Here is a 23,430-nt window from a genome sequence, read left to right on the forward strand (position 1 = left end):
GTCATTTTATTTTAATACTTGAAGTTTCTATTTCACTGACTACTTTCCTTCCTGTTTTAAGATGGGCTTCGTCGAATTTTATGTCAAGTTGGTTTACAAGAAGGGCCAGATGGTGAAAATTCTTCTCTAGTGGATAGATTGATGCTTAATGATTCCAAATTGTGGAAAGGTAATCTTTTAACTACTTTCAGGGTATAGGAGAACCTTAAATAAGTAAATGGGAAAAGGTTTTTTGGTTTTGTTTTGTTTTGTTTTCATTTGTGAAGGTATTTAATAAATATATTTATAGATTTTAGAATTAACACATGCAGTCTCATTCTTTGGAAAAAACATCAACAGATTTTGGAGTCCATGACCCAAATTAAATGGCCTTTATATTTTGGTAGAAAACTATTTTTAGAAAAAAATTTTTAAGCAGATTGCAAGTGTTTTATACTGAAGGAACACATTTAGAGTTCTGCTCTGAAGACTTGAAATATAGTTTGACATATAAAAACCTTGCAATTGTAATTTTTGGCTTGTTTGATACATCATTATTTTACATCTACTCTTCTTGTAAAAGGTGCTAGGAGTGTGTATCACCAGTTGTTTATGAGCAGTCTCCTTATGGATTTGAAATACAAGAAATTGTTTGCTGTTCGATTTGCAAAGGTAAGTAGTCTCTCAGTTTGAAATTTAACGAAATGGGTATATACAGAGTAAATATATCCCATGATTATATCCAGGCTTTATACTATTAGCAACCAATAGTAATATGTCACCGTGTTGATTTTAAGTTCTCAGAAACTTAAATAGATGATCTTTTTATCTTTTATAAATAGAGTAAAATTCCAGCAGTAAGGCTTTTCTTTTGCGTCACCTCCCATGATAATAAAAACATCCACCTGTGAGATGTATATGATATCAAATGATAAATGAAGAATTTAAACCTATGCCATTGTGTATTATGTATGGTATTATACCCATTAAAATTTGTATAAGGAAAAGATCTTAGGTGAAATGACATGTATATGTGGATGTGATTTAAGAATCGTGAACTCTTGGTTGTTGATATTGTTGAATTATATTCTTCTCCTGTTTTGTAGTATGTGGTTTTTTTTTTTTTTTTAATTCACCTGAATTAGGAGTTCTTAATCAAGGAAGAATGTAAGGATCGTTTGAGGAGCTCTTTCAAAATACATCTCTCTGTCCCATTCTCAAACTTAATTAGGCAGATTCACCAAGAATGGTATCCAAGCATGTGTACTTGGAAAGAGCCATCAGGTGATTCTGATATACATCCATAAGAAATAAAAGTCTGTTTTCATCAGAGACCATGTAGAGCTGCTGTGATTTAGCCCTACCAGTGTACAATAACATCCCAAGATTTTAGAAGCTGTTACTCCTGTTTGAGGTTGTAAAGATTGTATAGTGAATCAGTATTTATACAAAATTTCATTGATAGAAATTATTTCAGTTATCATTCTCATAGCAGTGTTATCTTACTGACTCCTCCAACCCTGACTTTTCATTATAATCCTTAAACATTTGGTCGATGTGGATTAGAGGTGAATCTCCCCCTTGTTGTTTAGAATTACCAGCAGTTGCAGAGAGATTTTATGGAGGATGATCACGAGCGAGCAGTGTCCGTGACTGCTCTGTCTGTCCAGTTCTTCACCGCACCTACTCTGGTGAGTAGTGCTTGCCTTTTCTTTGTAACTGATAGCTGGCACTCCTTGCCTTTTTTTGCCTTCTTAATAGAACTATGAGCGTTTGCAGAGTGATTATGTGACAGATGACCACGACAGAGAGTTTTCAATCGCAGACCTCTCGGTTCAGATATTCACGGTTCCTTCACTTGTAAGTACTGAAAGACTAAGAAGAACTTTCTTGTTTGCCATTGACAGAAATAAAGCCTTAAAATACTAGAGAATAAAGATCTGTATATTCCTGAATAGAATAATATTTTATTAATGGGTGATCAGACTTCAGACACCTTCAGCCATACTAGAACATAGCCTTCAGTATGTAATCTAGAAAGAAAAAGTCATTTAAACTTGTCACACACTTCCCCAAGGTTTTGAACTGGTAAGTTAAAAATTTAGCTGATTGGTTTAACAAATGTATCCATTAGAAATAGCATTTTGTATACAATCTCACATTTTGAGAAGCTTCCTTCCCCCCCATTAAGGCAAAAGAATCACAGTGGTTGGAGGTGGTCTCATACTAAGTTTCACTAGTTGCCCAGGAAGGCATCACTATGTTTTAGTGCTATTCAGTAATTGAAATTCACATTTAATTTATTTGACAAAAATGTGTTGAGATCTTTTATTTCTTGGACACAGTTCTAAGCTTTGGGAGTACAGCGGTGAACTTAAAATAATGGGAGGGACTCACAGAATTAGTTAATTAAAACTGTAATGAAAACTCAAGAATTTCATTGTTTTGAGAGAGAATCAGAGAGAGATCTAACCTATTCCCAAATTTCCGAGAAGTGTTCTGTAGGGAAAGCACCTTTATGTGGGGTCATGAAGGAAAGTTCATTTAAATGGACCAGCACTTGAGCAGGTCCTGAGTTAGAAAAGTTCCTATCCAGGAAACAGAAGGAAAGCCAGCACAGTTGAAGATCCTTAAAGATGGAATAAAATAGAAGGCCGGTGCCTAATTGTATAGTATTCTAGGGTTATTTTCCTACAGAGGTGCATTTTCCAGTTTTTTTGTTTGTTTATAGTGAGTGTTTTTCTTAGGATTACCTTTATGTTAAAGGATATATTCTAGTCTGGTTGAAGCTGTCTGTATCCATTAATGAAATATTATAAGCCAGGAGAAGGATTTTGGTTCAATGGGAGATCAGTGAAGATTTTAAAAGTGGCATTTACATCATCATGTTTGTGATTTTTAAAAGATGGTGCTGTTTGTAATTTGGAGAACAAATTGACAGGGGGCAAAAGTGAGCGTGAGGAACCTAATTAGAAGCTGATGCTGTGATCCAGACAAAAATTGGTGGTAACTCAGTCTGGGATTGTGGCAGTAGATGTGAGTTGTGAGAGAGATTTAAATAGTAAAAGCTACAGAATTGGCCAGACTTGGGTTTGGAAGATCAGTTGGTGATTGGTTGTTCAATTGGAGAGAAAGAGTAAAGATGACTCCCAGGTTTGTGACTTGCAGCCCAGTGGATGTCTTGCACAGGGGATTTTGGAAAACGAGTAGTATTTGTGAAGAGAGAAAATGATGCTTTCATTTTTAGTCAGGGATGTTTGAGAAGCCTCTGAGATATCCCATATGTGTTCATAATCTCTGCTTCCTCCATTATTATCCATTTCCATGACTGTACCCAGTTCTAATAATTTCTTTAATGTTCTCAGGCTTCTTCTTTTTTTTCTTTTTTTTTTTTTTTTAAGATGAACTAAAATTGGGACACCTGGGTGGCTCAGTTGGTTAAGCTGCTGCCTTTGGCTCAGGTCATGATCCCAGGATCCTGGGATCAAGTCCTGCATTGGGCTCCTTGCTCAGCAGGGAGCCTCTGCCTGCCACTAGGCCTACTTGTGCATGTTCTCACGCTCTCTCTCTTTCTCTCTCTATGTCTCTGACAGATAAATAAATAAATTAAATATTTTTTTTTAAATGAACTAAAAATCACAAAAAAACACATTAGGATTTTGATTGAAAATGTATTTAAAGATACTTTGGGAAAAACTGATATCTTTGCAATATCAAATATCCCTGTCCAGGAACATAGTCTGTCCTCATTTATTAAGTCTTATTTTATGTTCTTATTACAAACTTAACCCTTCTCTTCTTGTGGGTCTTACACATTTTTAATCTGGCTATGTCTGGCATGTAGAAAAAGCACTGTTACTTACATATTCATCTTAAATCTTTCTGGTCCTCTTAATTAACATTTAAATGTTAGGTTTTGTGTTAAATAATTTTGTATTAAATAACAAAATAATATTTTGTGTTGAGTCCTTGGAATTTTGAGTAATCTACAAGTAATTTTTGTTCTACTATTTCATCTTCTATTTTTTCTTGTCTGATTCTTTTAGTTAGAAACACTAGACAAGGGGCGCCTGGGTGGCTCAGTGGGTTAAGCCGCTGCCTTCGGCTCAGGTCATGATCTCAGGGTCCTGGGATCGAGTCCCGCATCGGGCTCTCTGCTCAGCAGGGAGCCTGCTTCCTCCTCTCTCTCTCTCTGCCTGCCTCTCTGCCTACTTATAATCTCTCTGTCAAATGAATAAATAAAATCTTAAAAAAAAGAAACACTAGACAAATAGCGTATGTACTCATTTATTCAGAACTTACTTATTTAGCACCTTCACTGAGCAGGTACTGTTGTGGACTCTGGAGAAAAATATTGCAGTAAACAAAGCAGACAAAAGTCCCTGATCCTATGGAATTTAGTCTCATTGGGAAGAGACAGATATACAAACAGTTGATACCATTTATGAATCCAGTGTGGATGAGTGCTATGAAGTAGAAAAGCAGGTTGAATGGATAGAGAGTGACACTTAAGGGATCATACTTTATACAAGGTTATCAGAAGGCCTCTTAGAGAAGTAGTGTTTGAACAGGAAACTGAAGAAAGTAAGAGATGAGTAATGTGACTAACTGGTGGAAGAGCCTCCTGGTCAGAGAGAACAGCAAGTACAAAAGTTCTGAGATGAATGTGCACTTGACATTTTGGAAGAAAGAATCCCAAACAGGCCAGTGTTGCAAGATAAATGAGGAAAATGGTCAGTGACATCACTGAGGTATAGGGTTGAAGATGGAATGGCAAGGGCCATTGTAAGAGCTTAGGTCTTTTGTCTAAAGAAAGTTTAATAAGGGAAATGATAAAAGAACAGAAATTAATAAAACAAAGCAAATATATGTAATAAATCAGTACAACCAAAAGTTGGTTCTTTTAAAACACCAAGGAAAAAAGGAATAGATATTTAGAAAGACTAATAAAAATAGAAAAATTTTATTGTGAAAGGGGCTGCAAAAAAGCACAGGCCTTACAGTTATTAAGTAGAAAATAAGACAGTATTGGGACCAACTTAAATCAGTATAATTGGAAGTTTGGATGAAATGAACAGATTCCTAAGAAAGCCCACAGGTTATTAAAAGAGAAATAAGGAACAGAAATTTTTAATTATTATAAAAATCTTCTCACAAGTCCCCAGGCCCAAGTGGCTACAATGGAGAATCCTTCCAAATATTTAAGGAAGAAATAACACCTGCCTTACATTAATTTTTCTGGAAAACAGAGAAAGAGAATATACTGGCCAATTTAATTGAGTTCTCTGTTATCTTGATACCAAAACCCAGCAAGGCAATTTACAAGAAAATAACCACCCACTCCCTCTCACAGATGAGGTTGCACAAATCAAATCAGGCAATATAGAAAAAGGATAATATATCACACCAACTTTGGTTTTTTTCCTTAATGCAAAAGTAGTATAACATTTGGGGAAAAAAGTCAGCTGGAATAATTCACCTTATTAACAGATGGGAGAAAAAAATTGTATCAAATGTTTTTTCTGAATTAATGAAAATTCAACACTTACTCATAATTTAAAACAAAATACCTCATACTTAGAAATGAAAGAGAACTTTAATCTGAGAGTACCTAAGAACAAAACAAAAAGTAAAAACCTCAAGCAAACATTCTATTTAATGCTAAGTGTTAAAAGCTTTTCCCCTGAGATGAGGAATGAGAAAGATTCCTGCTTTTATTCACCACATGATGACAACCATTCTTTCTGTAATTTCTTAAGATAGATGTTTAAGTTGTTGGCTTTCAGCCTTTCTCTCCTGATAAGTGCATTTAAGGCTTAAGTTTCCATCTAAGCAATAACGTTAGCTGCATCCCACAATTTTGTAATGTCCTATTTTTATTATACAGTTCAAAAAATCCACTGAGTTCCTTTGGGAACCTCTTCTTCCTTGATCCATTTTTTCTTCTTTGTGGTTATACTCCTTAGAGATACATTGCTAAATTTCAAAACACTCGGGCATTTTCTAATAATTATTTTGTTACGAATTCTAGTTTAATTTTACTGTGGTTGGAGAACTTGCTGATTTCAGTTGTTTAGCTTTATGGCCCAGAATATTTTCAGTTTTGATAAATATCCCATACGAACTTGAAAATAATGTATATTCTCTTATCATTGGGTACAGTGTTTCTGTATGTCACTTGGTGTAAGTTTGTTCATTTTCATTTTGTAAGTCTTACATATTTACTAATCTTCTGCCTGCTTGTTCCATCAACTGTTGAAGCATCTTAGGGTTTCCCACAGTGATTGTTAGATTTGTCTTTCTCCTTTTATTTCTGTTTCTTTTTTTTCTTTTTTTTTTTTTAAGATTTTATTTATTTATTTGACAGAGATAGAGATCACAAGCAGGCGGAGAGTCAGGCAGAGAGAGAGAGAGAGAAGCAGGCTCCCGCCAAGCAAAGAGCCCGATGCGGGGCTTGATCCCAGGACACTGAGATCATGACCCGAGCCGAAGGCAGCAGCTTAATCCACTGAGCCACCCAGGCGCCCCTACTTCTGTTTCTATATACCTGTTTTATATATCTTTATGTTACTGAACACATACAAATTTAGAATTGTACCTGATAGATTAATCCTTTTATCATTATGAGTTATTTTTTTATCTCAGATAATACTGCTGACTTAAAGTAATTTATCTGATATTACAGCAACAACTCCTTTTTATTGGTTAGTGTTTGCATAATATGTCTTTTCCATTTTTTTTTTTTTTTTAAGAGAGAGAGAGTTGGGAGTTGGTGGGGAGGGGCAGTGGGAGTAGGAGAGAATCTCAAGCAGCCCCTACTCCCAACGCAGAGCCTGACATGGGGTTCAATCTCACAACCCAGAGATCATGACCTGAGCTGAAATTAAGAGTTGGATGCTTAACCAGCTGAGCCATCCAGACATCTCACATTTTTAACTTTTTTGTACCTTCATATTAAATTTAACACCACTTTTTTTTTTTTTAACACCACTTTTTTAAAGCATGTATTTAGGTTTTGTTTTTTACCCAGTCTGTCACACCTGATGATATAATCAGATTACTGCTCATTTAATGTAATTACTGGTATATTTGGCTTTAAAGATTACCTTGTGGGCGCCTGGGTGGCTCAGTGGGTTAAGCCGCTGCCTTCGGCTCAGGTCATGATATCAGGGTCCTGGGATCGAGTCCCGCATCGGGCTCTCTGCTCAGCAGGGAGCCTGCTTCCTCCTCTCTCTCTGCTTGCCTCTCTGCCTACTTGTAATCTCTCTGTCAAATAAATAAATAAAATCTTTAAAAAAAAAAAAAAGATTACCTTGTGATTTTTTTGTTGTTGTTTGAATCACCTATTTCCTTTCTTTTTCTCTTCTTTCTTACCTTCTTTTGGATTAATTAGTTACTTCTTTCCCCCACCCTTTATTAACTTGTCTTACATTCACTTACTACTCTTGTAAGGGTGACTCTAAAGCAGTTTTACTCCGACGTGTTAGTAATGACAGGATAAACAACTTGTACCAGAATGTGAACCAACACGTTGTTGATCTCAGCAAAACTCTTACTATGAGAAGGGCGCCTGGGTGGCTCCGTGGGTTAAGCCTCTCTGCCTTGGGCTCAGGTCATGATCTCAGGGTCCTGGGATGAGCCCCGCATCAGGCCCTCTGCTCAGCAGGGAGCCTGCTTTTCCCCCGCCCCCCGCCCCGCCTGCCTCTGTCTACTTGTAATCTCTCTCTCTCTGTCAAATAAAGAATTAAAATCTTAAAAAACAAAAACAAAAACTCTTGCTGTGAGAAAAAAAAGTCAGCTAAATTAAACTGTTACTAGTTGATTTATCTTCTTGTCATAACAAGCAGTTTGTATGCCGCTGGTCCATGGACTGTACTTTGAGGAGCACTGCCCTAGAGATTACGCATGCATCCCTGATACTGCAGGCCAGCGCTATGTTTCAGCCCCTGAAGGGTGGAAGTCTAGACATCCCCACTCAGCTTTTGCTGGTGTAGATGGGACTGGAGCTATAGTTATTCCTGTAGCAGTTGCCTAGAGTAGAGGGGTTCTTGTCTGAAAGTTTTCTCTCCTGCTGGGTTACTTCTTTCCTGTAGCTGAGAGAGCTGGCTTTTATTGGGGCTTTAAAAAAAAAATCTGTGTCCATTGGCATTTTCAGGTTACCAGCTTCTTAGAACTCTGCCATGTGATTTTTGGGGTTCTCTGAGGTCCCTAGCCAGTCTGCCTTCTAGCCACCTCTCTGAAATCGTCTGATGTTCTTTTGCATATAATATCCAGGATTTTTAGGTGTACTTAGAAAACTAGAGAAAACTAACCTACTCCCTCTAACCTGATCACTGGAACAAAAAAATCCATTTTTTTTTAATGGATTTCAGTTTTCTGGTGAAATACTCCCATTTTTTCCTCAGTTTTCTGACCATGTAAATTGTAGTTATTTTAAAGTCATGGTCTGATCTGGGAGTCCCTGGGTGGCTCAGTCAGTTGAGCTTTCAATTCTTGATTTCAGCTCAGATCATGATCTCAGGGTCATGGCTTTGAGGCCCCGTGTCAGGCTCTGTGCTCAGTGTGAATTCTGCTTGGGATTCTCTCCCTCTTCCTCTCCCCCTGCCCCTGCTCTCTCTGTCTCTGTAAAGTGGATAAATAAATACATCTTAAAGTCATAGTCTGATAATGTCATTCTCTAGATCATTTGTAGGTCTATTCCTATTTTTTTTTTTTTATGTTTTTGCTTCAGATGTTTTCCTTCAGATGCTGAAGGAAAAGCAGCTCCAGAATGTTGGCTCACCTCCCTGTGCCATGCCCCTTCTCCATGGTTTTATCCCTCGAGTCCTTATTGTCTCAGCAGCTCTCTCATGATTTCAAACATTTCTTCCTAACTGATCTTTTCTGGTTGTTCTTAGGGGGAAATGTTGGTCAGCCTCAAGCTTCCATCATGACTGGATGCAGAAGACTCACATGTATCATTTCTTGAAAAAGCACCATTAGTAATTCATCTGCCTATCCCTGCTTAAAAATCAATTGCCTAGGGGCGCCTGGGTGGCTCAGTCATTAAGCATCTGCCTTTGGCTCAGGTCATGATCCCAGGGTCCTGGGATCTAGACACGCGTCAGGCTCTCTCTCACTTTGATTTTTAGTTCTTTAAAATGCTTAATAACTTTTTATTGACATTTGTCTTAGATTTCAGCAGTCTTGACTTATGATTTATATAGCTTTGATTTTCTTTATAGATACTGGATGTAGATATTGTATCCCTATGCTGGTGGCTTTCTCAGATTTGGAAATTTTGGAGTCATTCTCTTCTCAAATATGGTTTCTGTCCATTCTCTTTCTCATTGCCTTCTGATAGGATGTTCTTTATTACAAAATCTTAGATACTGCATGATATCTTTCTCCTAAGAAGATTCTCCTTAATGTTAGGCAGCTGGAGAGAGGCCTCTCACCTTAGTCCAGTTAGGAATTGACATGACTCCAGGTTGTTTTGGCAAGACTCTGTCTTCTGAGTCATCCTCACCCCTGCAACATTATCCTCTAAGATCTCCCAATCGAGAGCCTAGAGGGTTCACAAGAGTCCTCCCCTCTCTAGGGTCCTGAACTCGTTTTATTTCCTCCACTTGCTAAAAATGCCACATTGCTTCTCTGCTCTTCTAGTCTTTCTGCTCTTAGACTTCTGGCCTGCATAGCTTCAGAATTTTGCAGGTATCTTATGGGGGAAAATGGAAGAAAATTGGACTCCATTCCTACTCTTCTGTTCTTACTAGAGTCCTGGCTACCCCACTCCCCACACCAGATAAAATCTTTGGTTTTTCTTCCTGTTAGCAGTTTTGTCAGACTCTGTCTCATTTTGTCCAGTTCCCAGAAGAGTCAGATGCTGAAGGAAGAGCAGCTCCAGAATGTTGGCTCACCTCCTTCTGCCATGCCCCTTCTCATGGTTTTATCCCCTCGAGTCCTTATTGTCTCAGCAGCTCTCTCATGATTTCAAACATTTCTTCCTAACTGATCTTTTCTGGTTGTTCTTAGGGGGAAATGTTGGTCAGCCTCAAGCTTCCATCATGACTGGATGCAGAAGACTCACATGTATCATTTCTTGAAAAAGCACCGTTAGTAATTCATCTGCCTATCCCTGCTTAAAAATCAATTGCTTAGGGGCGCCTGGGCGGCTCAGTCATTAAGCGTCTGCCTTCAACTCAGGTCATGATCCCATGGTCCTGGGATCGAGACCCGCTCTCTGCTCAGTGGGGAGCCTGCTTCTCCACTCTCTCACTACCCCTTCTTGTGTTCCCTCTCTCGCTGTGTCTCTTTTTGTCAAATAAATAAATAAAATCTTTTTAAAAAATCAGTTACCTAGATATTAGTGAAATGTTAATATATCCATGATAGAACTCCATATATTGATTGATCTTTTGGGTTAACTGAAAATTCAGTCTTCGTTTTTAAATAACCTGGTCAAAAACCAAAACTAGTAATTCAAGTGATGACAGTATCTTATTTGTTCTAATTTGTTTTTATTAGATGTGCCCTAATTTATAGTCAGCATTACTCCTGTATGCTGTATCATGTTTAGCTTAACTAAAAGTGTGTACACAGGCCATTATTATTCAGTAAAGTTTTTCAGCGGAGTGTGTGGGTGGTTCAGTCAGTTGGTCATCCGACTTGATTTCAGCTCATGTCCTGATCTCAGAGAGGTGAGATTGACCCCCATGTCAGGCTCTGTGCTCATTGTGGAATCTGCTTGAGATTCTTTCTCTCCCTCTGCCCCTGCCCCTCCTGATGCTCACACTCTCTTGCTCTCAAAATAATAAATAAGATCTGTATAAAAAATCTTAAAAAATAAAATGGGGGCCCCTGGGTGGCTCAGGCTTTAAGCCTCAGCCTTTGGCTGAGGACGTGATCCCAGAGTCTTGGGATCAAGCCCTGCATTGGGCTCCCTGCTCCATGGGAAGTGGCCTTCTCCCTCTCCCACTCCCCCTGCTTGTATTCCCTCTCTCACTATCTCTGTCAAATAACTCAAATAAAAAATCTTTTTAAAAAATTAAAAATTAAAAAATTAAAAATTAAAAATAAAGTTTTTCAGAGTCTTGGGAGACTATGACCCATTTTGAATATGCTGTTAGATATGTAATGAGCCTTGCAACACAAGATTGAATACAAATTACATAAACTGAATAAAATTGTAATTAAGGTAAGTAGCAGTAGTAAAATTTAAAGCAAAGCGAATTGTAGGCATTTAAAAATTAAGCAGTTTGGGGATGCCTGGGTGGCTCAGTTGGTTAAGTGACTGCCTTTGGCTCAGGTCACGTCGAGGCCCACCTCCCTCTCCTTCTGCCACTCCCTCTGCCTGTGCTGTCTTGCTTTCTCTCTCTCTCAAATAAATAAAATCTTTTTTAAAAATAAATAAATAAAAATTAAAATTAAGCACTTTTAGGATAATAAGAAGTTCTAGAACTGTATAATAATGTTAGATATTTAATGTTGAAGGTAACCTTGAAAGGTTAGCAACAAGCTAGGCAAGAGGTGATAAAGCCAAGCACTTAAAGTTTTTTATTCTTTTCTGAACTTTTTTGTTCTTCTTTCCTGAACTTTTGCTCTTGCTTTCTCTGATTTTCATTTTAGAAGTGGAAATGCCTGAATAACTCCTCTCTCTTAATGGGACATTACTAATGGACGTCTTAGTGATTTTTTTTTTTAAGTTGGCACGCATGACCATCAGAATCATTTTACTTTCTCAAAATCAACTAATTCAGCAAACAAAGAAAAGGACTGTTTTGTTTTGTTTTTTTAAAAGGTTTTATTTATTTATTTGAGAGAGAATGAGAGAGAGAGCATGAGAAGAGGGAGGGTCAGAGAAGCAGACTCCCTGCCAAGCAGGGACCCTGATGTGGGTCTCAGTCTCCAGGGACTCCAGGATCATGACTTGAGCCGAAGGCAGTTGCTTAACCAACTGAGCCACCCAGTTGCCCCAACCTTTTATCTTAACCTGTCAATACCTCCTCTTTCTTCAAAGTTGACCTTAGTCTTCACTGTGTAGGAAAATGAGCAGAACTTAATCCTGTTGATTTTTGAGGTCTTAGGTCCTATGTTTTGACAATGTGATGATGACTTGAGTTTTTCAAAGGAATATTTAACTACATAGATTTTCTCTTTATCTGATAACCTCAGAACTTTTACATTAGAACACAGCCTTGCTATATTCTTAGACTTATATCTTCTGCACTTTTTTGTCCTACTTTTTTAAAAAAGATTTATTTATTATTTTAGAGAAAGAGAGCACATGTGGGCAGGGGGAGGGGCAGAGAGAGGGAGAGAAGTATGGAGCCTGGCATGTGGCTCGATCCCATGACCCTGAGATCATGACCACCTGAGCTGAAATCAAGAAGTTGGACACTTAACCAACGGAGCCACCCAAGCACCCTGTCCTACTTTTTGATGCAACTTTCTATATTGCTAATTGAGTAGTGGGAGACCTAGTTAAGTAGGTCCCCCCCAACTCCAGTAATACCCTTGAGCCTAGTTAGGCTAGAAAGGTAGGGGAAAACCATGATCATTTATATTTATAGCACAGTAATAATGAGGTATTCAAATAATATTAGACCTTCTGACTTTATTATGGAGCAGAAAAGGAAATGCAAATTGTTATAAAATAATGTCCAACCTCATTCAAAGTAAGATGAAATCTAAAATCATCAGAATGGCAGAGATCAAATGTTTAAAGTTTCATTGTGTTACTGAAAGCAATAGGGGAAGGTCACACACTGTAGATGGACATATAAATTGGTGAGCTTCTTTGTGGAGACAGTTTGGTGATATCAGTCAAATTTATAATGTACGTACACTTTAACCCAGTAATTCCACTTCTAGAAAATTATTCTATAAATATCCTTGCAGTTGTACACAGCTAATATTCATTGCAACATCTTTTGTAATAAATAGCAGAAGACTGGAAAAAACCCAGATGTCTCATGTCTCACCATTAAGGGCCTGCCTGGCTAAATAAAGTATGATAGAAAAAAATAACCTGGTGATAGTTAAGACGATTGAGGGAATTTATATGAACTGATATGGAACAATCTCTAAAATACATGATGTTAAAAAAACAAGTGCAGAACAGTGTTTATAATATGCTATCCTTTGAGGGTCAGAAATAGGTATAATTAAATATATGTAGAGAAATAGGTATAGTTAAATATATGTATACTTCTATCTACTTAATAACACTTAACCCATATATTATAAATGTACATACGTGTGTGTGTGTGTGTGTGTGTTGGTACATATATATATGTATTATACACACACACACCATCTCTGGAAGAATATGCAAGAAAACTGCTCAAAGAGATTGCCTTTGCAAGGGGGACCTTGGGAGCTAGGAAACTTTTTACCCTTTTTTTTTTTTTTTAGTCATTTAAATGTATTTGCTTATTCAAAAATACATAGATATGTATATACATAGAAACAAAAAATAAATTTTAAAAGGAGATTAAGAGGAAATACAGTTTCATACGGAGTTCTGCAGAATCTGATATGAACCTCTGGATCCTAGAATAATTATACCATACCATTATAGGTGTCTAAATGTCTCAGTTAAGGAAAATTTGCAGCCTGGTTCAGATCCCCCACCCTGAATTGTCTTTGAATAATGAGCCTTGGATCTGTCTCCTAAAATTCTGGCATCTTTCTCCATGATATAATTGTTGCTTCATACACGTGGCAGTTGGAGTAAGTAATTGTTATTTAGAAATAATGCATTTATGATACATAGTTACAGTGAAAGAGGTTTAAACTTCAAAGAGCTAACCATTGTTGGTGACTTTTTTTAGCTTTCTAGTAAACAGGTTTTAATCACCAGTGTACCCTGATATACTTTTTTGTAGGCTCGGATGCTTATCACAGAAGAAAACCTGATGACCATCATCATTAAGACTTTTATGGATCATTTGAGACATCGAGATGCCCAGGGTAGATTTCAGTTTGAACGATATACTGCTTTACAAGCCTTCAAGTTTAGGAGAGTTCAGAGCCTTATTTTAGATCTCAAGTAAGTTTTTGTTTAATTATCCAACCACTTGCAACTTGTAATATGTCAGTGTTTACCCATATGTTCATTGCTATTTTTATCTTGTTCAGGTATGTGTTAATTAGCAAACCAACCGAGTGGTCAGATGATCTGAGGGAGAAATTCCTAGAAGGATTTGATGCCTTTTTGGAATTACTCAAATGTATGCAGGTATGTATAAATGGAACATTTTAAAGAGAAGAACTTTCTTCTTCTCTTTTTTTTTGGTTTATTGCACTGAACATATTTTGTGTTTTCATTTGGGGCACATTTCCAAAAGAATAATTTAGATGACTATAATTTGGACAAAGAAACTCTTTGGAAGAGTTTCTTTCTAAGAGTTAGAAACTCTTAGAATGGTGTAGAATGAATGACATCCAAGCAAAAGTTCTGGCATCTGCTATTCTTTTGTATTTGGCTGTTCTTTTGGTTACCATTAACGGGTTTTTTTTGAGGATTCCAAGTTTACTGTTTTTAATATGCTTACATGGAAATATTGTGAAGTTAAGAAACTATAATGTTTATTTAAGAAACTATAATATTTAATTTTTTTGTTTAATGTTTCCATAATTCTTTTTCTCTCCTTGGTATATTTATATAATACAGTATAGAACTTACTGCCCTCTGTTTAATTCTGTTTTTTTGGAAACACTGTCATATACAGAACAGAATCTAGAAGCAGAAGCTAACTGGTATGGTTTTAACTGTAAGAAGGTTGATATCATGCCAAAATATCTGAGCCATACTATTATAATTCTTTTATTTATTTTTTTTTAAGATTTTATTTATTCATTTGATAGATCACAAGTAGGCAGGCAGGCAGAGAGAGAGGGAGAAGCAGGCTCCCTTGTCGAGCAGAGAGCCTGATGCGGGGCTCGATCCCAGGACCCTGAGATCATGACCTGGGCCGAAGGCAGAGGCTTCCCAGACACCCCCATTATAATTCTTTTAGTAGCTATCTGGCTTCCTTAACCAAGAAATAAAATCAACTTATCATTTTTGGAAAATATTCTCATTTCTGTATTGGGTTAGGATGTTTAATTTATTACAATACTTTTCTGCTTTTCTATCTGTAGAAACTTTGGCCATTTTAAGTATTAGAGCTATCCTCTATTTCTGTAATCAGTTCTGATGCACCAAGAGGGTAGTTAGGCTAGTTTCTTTTTTTACTTTTTTCTCTCTCTCTCTTTTTTTTTTTTTTTTAGATTTTACTTATTTATTTGACAGAGCACACAAGCAGACAGAGCAGCAGGCAGAGGGAAAAGGAGAAGCACGCCACCCACTGAGCATGGGAGCCCAATGCAAGGCTCAGTCCCAGGACTCTGAGATCATGACCTGAGCCAAAGACAGATGCTTAACCAACTCAGCCACCCAGACACCCTGTTAAGCTAATTTCTAAAACATTATATTCTTACTTAAAATTCTTCTAAAACTATATATTTTGGGGCGCCCAGCATGGCTCAGTCGGTTAAGCATCTGCTTTAGGCACAGGTCACGATCCCAGGGTTCTGGGATCAAGCTAGGTTGGGCTCCCTCCTCAGCAGGGAGCCTGCTTTTCCTCTCCCTCTGCCTCTCTCCCCTTCTCTCTCTTTCCCTCAAATAAATAAAATCTTTTTTTTTTTTTAAGTATATTCTTATATAACTATTTTGTTTATCTTTTTGTTTTTTGTTTCTGTTTTGGAGGGGCTTTTATTGTTTTGCTTTCTTTATTCTGTGAGAACTTTTAGTTGCAGATTAGCAATATTATGAAAACTTTATTCTATTATATTATAAAATATAAATTCATTACTATTTTAAAAACCTTTCTAATTTCTTTCAACAGTTTAGTCCGTAAATGATAGAGCTAAAAATATAACTTGAAGGATCATTGGAGTGAAGTATACATTTTATTGTTTAAAACATATACAAGATTGCCTCAAAATTATTTGTTCTAATTTTTTTTAATTCCGTATTTTAGAGAGTGTTAATATGGAAACATGTAAGTTAGGGAGTTGGACTTCTTATACTACTTGAAGCTTCTTGTTAAAACTTGCATTTTATGTGTTTTTATAATCAAAATATATTCTATACTATTTCTTAAGTTTCAGTGTAAGAGGACAAGCATAATTTTAATCCATTTAAAATCTTTTCTCTGCTTTTGGGGCACCTGGGTGGCTCAGTCAGTAAAGCATCTGCCTTTGGCTCAGGTAATGAGTCCCCTGTCGGGCTCTCCATTCAGCAGGGAACCTGTTTTTCTCTCTCCTTCTGCCTGCCATTCTGCCTGCTTGTGCGCTCTTTTTCTCAAATAAATGCATAAAATATTTTAAAAATAACATTTTTTTGCTTCTTCTAAGGGAATGGATCCAATTACACGTCAAGTAGGACAGCATATTGAAATGGAACCAGAATGGGAGGCAGCCTTCACGCTACAAATGAAATTAACACATGTCATTTCAATGATGCAGGACTGGTGTGCTTTAGACGTGAGTTTCTTCGAGGGGTAGTGGGGAAGGAGATAAATGGAGAGGGGCTGTAGACAGATTCCTAAGATTTCTGAGGACATTTGGAGAGGATAGTGGTGATACTTAACTCGTGAAATAACATTTTTTTCTTCTCTTACCTACAAATTCCATAAACATTAAAATTCTGAAGCCTTAGGAAGAAACTTGGAAAACAGAGGAAGAAATGATCCACTCTCTCTTCTGTTACTATCTACATTTTCCCCCCATAATCTCATCTAGATTTGGAGCATATAAAAAGAGTTTAGAGATTTATTCAAAAATGAAGCTTTACAACTATTTCATTTGTTCTCTGTCTTAAAATTACTTTGCTCTCCTTTGGCTATAAAGTCTAGGTGAGAGCCTGTGTAAGTTAAGAGGTAAGAGAAGACTTCTATGAGATCTGAACTATGTGTCAGAGTTAACTGGTCAAAGAGCAAAGAATACTCCTGACTGTGAGACAGCTGCAGCATGCTCTGTTGATGAGAAAGAGTATGATTGGTCCAGGGGCCATGAGAAGGCTCAGGTTGGAGCACTGTAGTTGAAGGTAGAGAACTGGACAGGGACCAGATATTGCAGGGCCTTGGAGGCCATGGAGAGAAATTTGGGTTTTATTCTAATAGAGTTGGGATGCCACTAGTGGCTACTGTGCAGAAAAGGTGACATGATACAGGTTACATGTTGTTGTTTTCTTTTTTTTTAATTACTCTGTGTGAGAATAGATAGAGGAGAGGTCAAAATAGAAGCAGGGGATTTAATAAGTGGTTGGCTTTCCTTTGAGTTACTGGAGATGATAAGTGGCCAGTTTTGAGAGAAATTTAGGAGATGAAATTGTAACTTAGTAATAGATTGGACAGTGGGAAATGAGGGAAAGGAGAGTATTGGAATAATTTCTAGATTTCCACAGCTGTATGGAGATGGTGTTCCCTGAGATAGGGCACTGGAAGAGGGACCATATTGGGGGAGGGAAGATTGAGTTTGGTCTTGCCTAGATTGATATCTGAGGTACTTAGTAAGTAAGTAAGAGGGCTTATTCAGTGTTGTAGAAACCCAACTTTTTAAGTCACTTACAGAAAACCCTCTTTTTTAGGAAAAAGTGTTAATTGAAGCTTACAAGAAATGCCTTGCTGTATTGATGCAGTGTCATGGTGGTTTCACTGATGGTGAACAGCCAATCACGTTAAGCATTTGTGGACATTCAGTGGAAACTATCAGATACTGTGTTTCCCAAGAAAAAGTTAGCATTCACCTCCCAGTTTCTCGCTTACTTGCAGGTAAAGCATTTCTCCCCAAAAGAGAACCCTGAAATTATCTTTTAAGTTGTTGTTTGTGGTTAATATTTATTGAATACTTTCTGTACATTATATTGAGAGTTTTATAAGCATTGACTTACTTAATCACCACATCGGCCTATGAGGTAGGTATTATTACTATTACATTTGCTTCACAGAAGGGAAGACTGAGACACAGAGGTGACTTCTTAGTGTCATGCAGCAAGAAAGAGTCAGAGTAGGAATTGTAAGGTGCTTTGGTCCCAGAAGCCAATTTTATAAGGACAGTACCATAGTGCTGCCTCAGGCTTCTAAACTGCACATACCACGTGTTGTATACCACATGGTTAACTCAGCCCACATTCAGAGTCTGTGTTGTTACCATTCAAATCACCCTGTCACTTAAGTGATTGCTGATAAATTGGAACCACCCTAATTTTTTTTCTTCTCCTCTGAACTGTTTCTTACTCATTTATTGATAACCTTTTAAGCAGCAGGTCCAGAGTGAGTCCCACATTGGAATGACAGTTTTTTAATCATAAGTAGTTGATTTACAAGCCCTTTATACTTGGTGGAATATTTGAAGCCACCACCTTGTAGCAGCCAAAAACTTCGAATATTCACTTGTCCATCTCTACCTTCAGACTCATTTCAGTGTTGCTTCCTTCCATATTTCTTAATCACAGGAATTCTTATCCTGCTCACATACTACTGTTCCCTTTAGTAACATTTTTAACTTTACTACTGTTCCCTTTAGTTACATTTTTAACTTTTGAGAGTAGAAAGAAGTTCTGAAGGTAGCTATTTTTACCCACTGCAGAATTTGTAGTTTATCTTAAGTATGTGGCTGAATAATTTATTATGATGTAAAAGTGGTTCGTGTAAGAGATCGTGGAGAATTGATATCATTTCTACTTTAAATGTTTGGTAGAATTCCTCAGTGAAACCATACGGGCTTGATAGTTTCTTTTTTGGAAGGTCATTAATTACTGGCTCAGTTTCTTTAATGGATATAGGTTAGTTCTAGTTATCTGTTTCTCCTTCTAGGAGCTTTGGTAGTCTTGTGTTTTTCAAGAAATTGTTACATTTCATCTAAGTTATCAAATTTATGGGCATAGAGCTCTTCCTAGTATTCCTTTAAGTATTCTATTCTTTATTATTCCTTTATTATTCTTTCCATACATGAAGTATGTAAAGTATTCCTTTATTATTCTTTATTATTCTTACTATTCCTGATCCCATGTCCCATTCCATGGGATCAGGAATAATAATCCTCTTCTTTTCTGAGTGCATTTTTCTTTGACTGCTCTGAGCATTGTTACATTTTCTTGATGCTAGAGCCTAGCATTCCAGCAGTCTTATGGAAGTTGTGGAGATTAAAGATAACTTAGACATCTAAATATCAGTAATGCAACAAATAGAACAACAAAGAAGTACTTAGTATGAAACTTGTTGAGGCCCTGTTTTGTTTCCACAAGTGCTTTGAGCATACTCAACCTATTGATACTTGTGAGCAGGTGATAGAACAGTGTTGTGGGAAAGCTTTCAGCTGGGATGTAGGAATGTTGGTCCTATTTACAACTCAGTTGCTGCTGATCTTTGCTGCCTTTAAAAATTCTGGTTTTATGTTGGAGGCCAGTGCTGATAGTTATCCACAAGGAAAACAGTCAGTACTCTGAGAGTTGTACTCATTTCTGCCTAGGTCTTTACCGCTTTCAGACCTCAGTGAACCTTTTTGAGCATTCTCCTGACTGTATTTGATAAAACTTGGCCTAAATGCTTATAATCTAATTGAAGAGCTTACTAAGTAAACACACATAAAACGGTTCAACAACAACCTGGGGTTTGTACTAATGGAGCTTGAGTGGCAGATGTCAAGTGCAGGTCATTAGAATGAGACTCATGATTCAGGTCTTCTCGGGTATAAAAGCCTCAAGCCAGTATTGACCAAGTGGTCAGCCATATCTATTGATAAGATTGTAGAAAAACAGTCTCTATGTAGACAGCAACATAAATAGGAGAATTAGTTCTTAGTTAACAGAATTAAGCAAGGTTGAGCAATACAAGAGCCCTTTGCAGTTAGGAACTAGAGAGGCTTTGATCTTAAAGTTCTAAGGGAACTTAAATCTGAGATCAGGATTGGCATGGACCATGAATCCCAGGACTCATCTCTCTGTTCACTTGCCAGAAGGATCTCCTGCTATACTTTAAATGGGGACAGTGAAATATGACCCTTAAAGTGAGGATAACATATATAAATTGCTTTGATAATTACAGAACTGCTTTTGCTATATTTGTACGTCTAACATTTACTTCTATAAAACATCATCAGTGTGTATTAGTAAATGTAATTAGGACTCTAGCTCTAAGTGTACCTTTGATACAGAGGTTCATGAGAATATCAATTCAAAAAGCTTCATTTATAGATTCAATTCATTTTTTATCTTACTTTGTAATAAGATAGGTTCCCAAAGAGAAAGAGTAGATACGAAGTTGAGTGAATATTTAGGACTTTTTTCTAAATGATTTGCATTTGTAGAAATGCTTTTTTGTTTGTTCTCCTATGCAGGTTTACATGTATTATTAAGCAAAAGCGAAGTGGCATACAAATTTCCAGAACTCCTACCTCTGGTAAGTAATTTTAACATTTAAAAGTAAATGCCTATTTATTATTTTTCATGTACTTGAAATTACTTTGAAACAAACTTTATTAATCAGGGTTCTGGACTAAAAAACAGAACCAATAGAAGATTGTGCATACGTGCATGTTCACAGGGGTGTGTAAGTGTGGAGAGAGAAAAAGACAAAAAATTGATTTATTGTAAGGAATTGGCTTATGCAGATTATGGGGTCTGGCAAGTCTGAAATATGGAGACCCAAGGAAGAGTTCATATTGTTGTCTGAGGTCCAAAGGCATTCTGGAAACCAAATTTCTTCAGCTGTGGTTGGGGGACCTCAGTGTTTCTCTTAAGGCCTTGAACTTAATTAAGGATGAGGTCCACCTACATTACGGAGGGTAATATGCTTTACTCAAAGTATGGTGATTTAAATGCTAATCACATCTACAAAATATTTTCACAGCAGCATGTGGACTGGACTTAATCAAAAGCTGGGTACCATGGCGTAGCCAAGTTAACACATAAAATTAACCATCAGGCAAACATACTTTTAAGTAATTTTGACTGCTGTTTTATATAGTTTCCATCACTATTACCCTATCTTCTTTATACAGTTGAGATTTTTATGGATTAAAACAATTTTTTTTTATATACAGAGTGAACTTAGCCCACCCATGTTGATAGAACACCCTCTTAGATGTCTTGTTTTATGTGCCCAAGTACATGCAGGCATGTGGAGAAGAAATGGGTTCTCTCTAGTAAACCAGGTAAGTGTTTTTTAGTTCATGAAGAGATTTCAATCCATCTATTCCTTTGGCTTCTGAGAAGGTTGTAATTTTCACTGTACTTAAGTCATGGAAAGTTGAGTATCTATATTAAATTGTTCAAGAGGATAAAAGTAATGTTAAACCAAAAAGTTTCTTAGAACTCTTATTTATACTTTGTCAAGAAACAGTATCAAAAATAGAAATGAACTTAAGTTACTTGATTTTTTTTAACTTGAGATCATTTTTAGAACAGTTTAACAAAACATAATGTAGTAAAAATCCAGATTTCATCTATTTAAATAAAATTGTGCTAAAAGTTGAAAATTCTCTTAGAAACTAATGGTTACCAGAGGGGAAGGGGTATGGGGAATGGGTGAAATGGGTGAAGCAGAGTGAGGAGTATAAGTTTCCAATTACAGAGTGAGTAAGTCATGAAGATGAAAGGCACAGCATAGGGACTCTAGTCAGTGGTATTGTGATAGTGTTAAATGGCGACAGATGGCAGCTACACTTGTGAGCACAGCATAACTTAATGGACTTGTCCAATATGTTGCACACCTGAAACTAATGGAATATTGTGTGTCAGCTGTACTTCAATCAAAAAAAAAGTTCTATTACTATAGCTCTGAAATTGAGGTTTTATTTTTAGACCTTATCAAGGCTTGGTATAGGGTTTGGTTTGGTTTTGTTTTCATTCTTCATAGCCATAAACCTTATAGAAAAGTAATTTTGTTGGGAAAACCAGAAAGTTGGTTGCAAAATGTGGGCTATAGAGTGAATACTGAAATCTGGAAATTTCTAATTAATTAATCTCTGTGAGGATAGTATTAACTGTTGAGAGAACCAGGTGTGTGTGTGTGTGTGTGTGTGTGTGTGTGTATTTGCGTACATGCATGCATGTGTGTGTGCATCTGCGTTCACACTTGCATTAAACCCATGTGCTATTGGGGATTGGGGAGGGGAGGGAGCTGCACAAATAAAAACCTATTTACCCAATATAATCAATTTTTTTTTAGATATATTACTACCATAATGTGAAATGCAGACGTGAAATGTTTGACAAGGATATAATAATGCTTCAGGTAATGAATTAAAAGCATTAAACTTAGAGGTTGTAGGAAATGTTTTTCTTCTTGTCATTTCCACAGAACCCAGTCACTTATGATTACTCCCAAATCTGTAGCTTTAGCCTAGCCCTGTCTACTGAGCTCTAAACTCATATGGCTAACAGCCTGTAGAACATTTCCATCTAGATTTCTTGGACATGTTTCAGATTTAGTATATTCAAACTAACTCCTCTTATTTCCTCCATACCTTCCTCCTGTCTTGGGTTTCCTACCTCAGTATATTGTTTAACAATCTATACAGTCGTATAGTTGAGTCAGAAACCTGAAAGCCATCTTTTTCTTCATTGTCCTCTGGTTAGAGACCCCAGACCCCAAGGCTTATGAAACTTAACTATGTTAAAATTCCCTGAAATTGCCATGCTCTCTTAAGTCTTAAATTCCATCTGTTTCTTTTGCTCCCCAGTTTGCCCACCCCATCCCCTTCCTTTTCTGTTCACCTTGCAGCTTGTCTTCCTGCATGTCTTAGTGTTTAGTGTCACTTTCACCAGAAGGCTTCCCCAACACACAGAAATGTAGCTAAATATCCCATTTGGGAAGGTCCTAACATGGTGTTCATCCCCACCATAGCATTTACAGCTCTGGATCCTCAGTTGCCAATTTACTTTTTGTCCCTTCCACTAAGCTATGGCAACTGTATCTTAGTCCCTTTTTGTCCATTGTGCAGATAGCATAATCACATAGTAGTTGTTCCATATTATTGCTGAATAGATTTAAAAGTGATACAAAAGGTTATGAAATGTAAATTTCAAAAATGATTGGCTCAAAATAAAATTCGAGTTGATTTAATTAAAGAAGAATTAAACCTAATATTTAAAAGCTGTTTCAGGAGCACCTGGATGGCTCAGTGGGTTAAAGCCTCTGCCTTTGGCTTAGGTCATGATCTCAGGGTTCGGGGATCAAGCCCCGAATCGGGCTCTCTGCTAGGCAGGGAGACTGCTTCCTCCCCTCTCTTTCTGCCTGCCTCTCTGCCTACTTGTGATCTCTGTCTGTCAAATAAATAAATAAATAATCTTAAAAAAAAAAAAAAAACCAACTTTCAGTTAGTATAGTTTTTATCACCAAAAATTAGTTTGAGAGTTCTCCTTAAGAACTTAGTATTAGGTAAATAAGAAGTACTAGAAGCTTAATTGCAATAGCACAT

General features: G+C 36.9%; 1 protein-coding gene across 5 annotated transcripts in view; it reads left to right on the top strand.

Annotated features, from left to right (window-relative positions):
* Positions 1–23,430, top strand: part of UBR2 (ubiquitin protein ligase E3 component n-recognin 2) — a 126,478-nt gene that overhangs the window by 60,264 nt on the left and 42,784 nt on the right. For 4 of the 5 annotated variants that reach the window (XM_044250950.1, XM_044250942.1, XM_044250917.1 and 1 more), the window contains exons 9-18: positions 62–169; positions 563–651; positions 1,741–1,839; positions 13,848–14,011; positions 14,101–14,200; positions 16,363–16,491; positions 17,597–17,780; positions 20,347–20,408; positions 21,052–21,162; positions 22,179–22,244. In XM_044250950.1, the coding sequence (XP_044106885.1) occupies positions 62–169; positions 563–651; positions 1,741–1,839; positions 13,848–14,011; positions 14,101–14,200; positions 16,363–16,491; positions 17,597–17,780; positions 20,347–20,408; positions 21,052–21,162; positions 22,179–22,244 (1,112 nt within the window). Of the gene's footprint in view, positions 1–61; positions 170–562; positions 652–1,571; positions 1,671–1,740; positions 1,840–13,847; positions 14,012–14,100; positions 14,201–16,362; positions 16,492–17,596; positions 17,781–20,346; positions 20,409–21,051; positions 21,163–22,178; positions 22,245–23,430 lie in introns of all 5 variants that reach the window. The other variant, XM_044250926.1, reaches the window with a different exon arrangement.

This window comes from Neovison vison, chromosome 1, assembly GCF_020171115.1.
Source record: "Neovison vison isolate M4711 chromosome 1, ASM_NN_V1, whole genome shotgun sequence".
Classification (NCBI taxonomy): Eukaryota; Metazoa; Chordata; class Mammalia; order Carnivora; family Mustelidae; genus Neogale; species Neogale vison.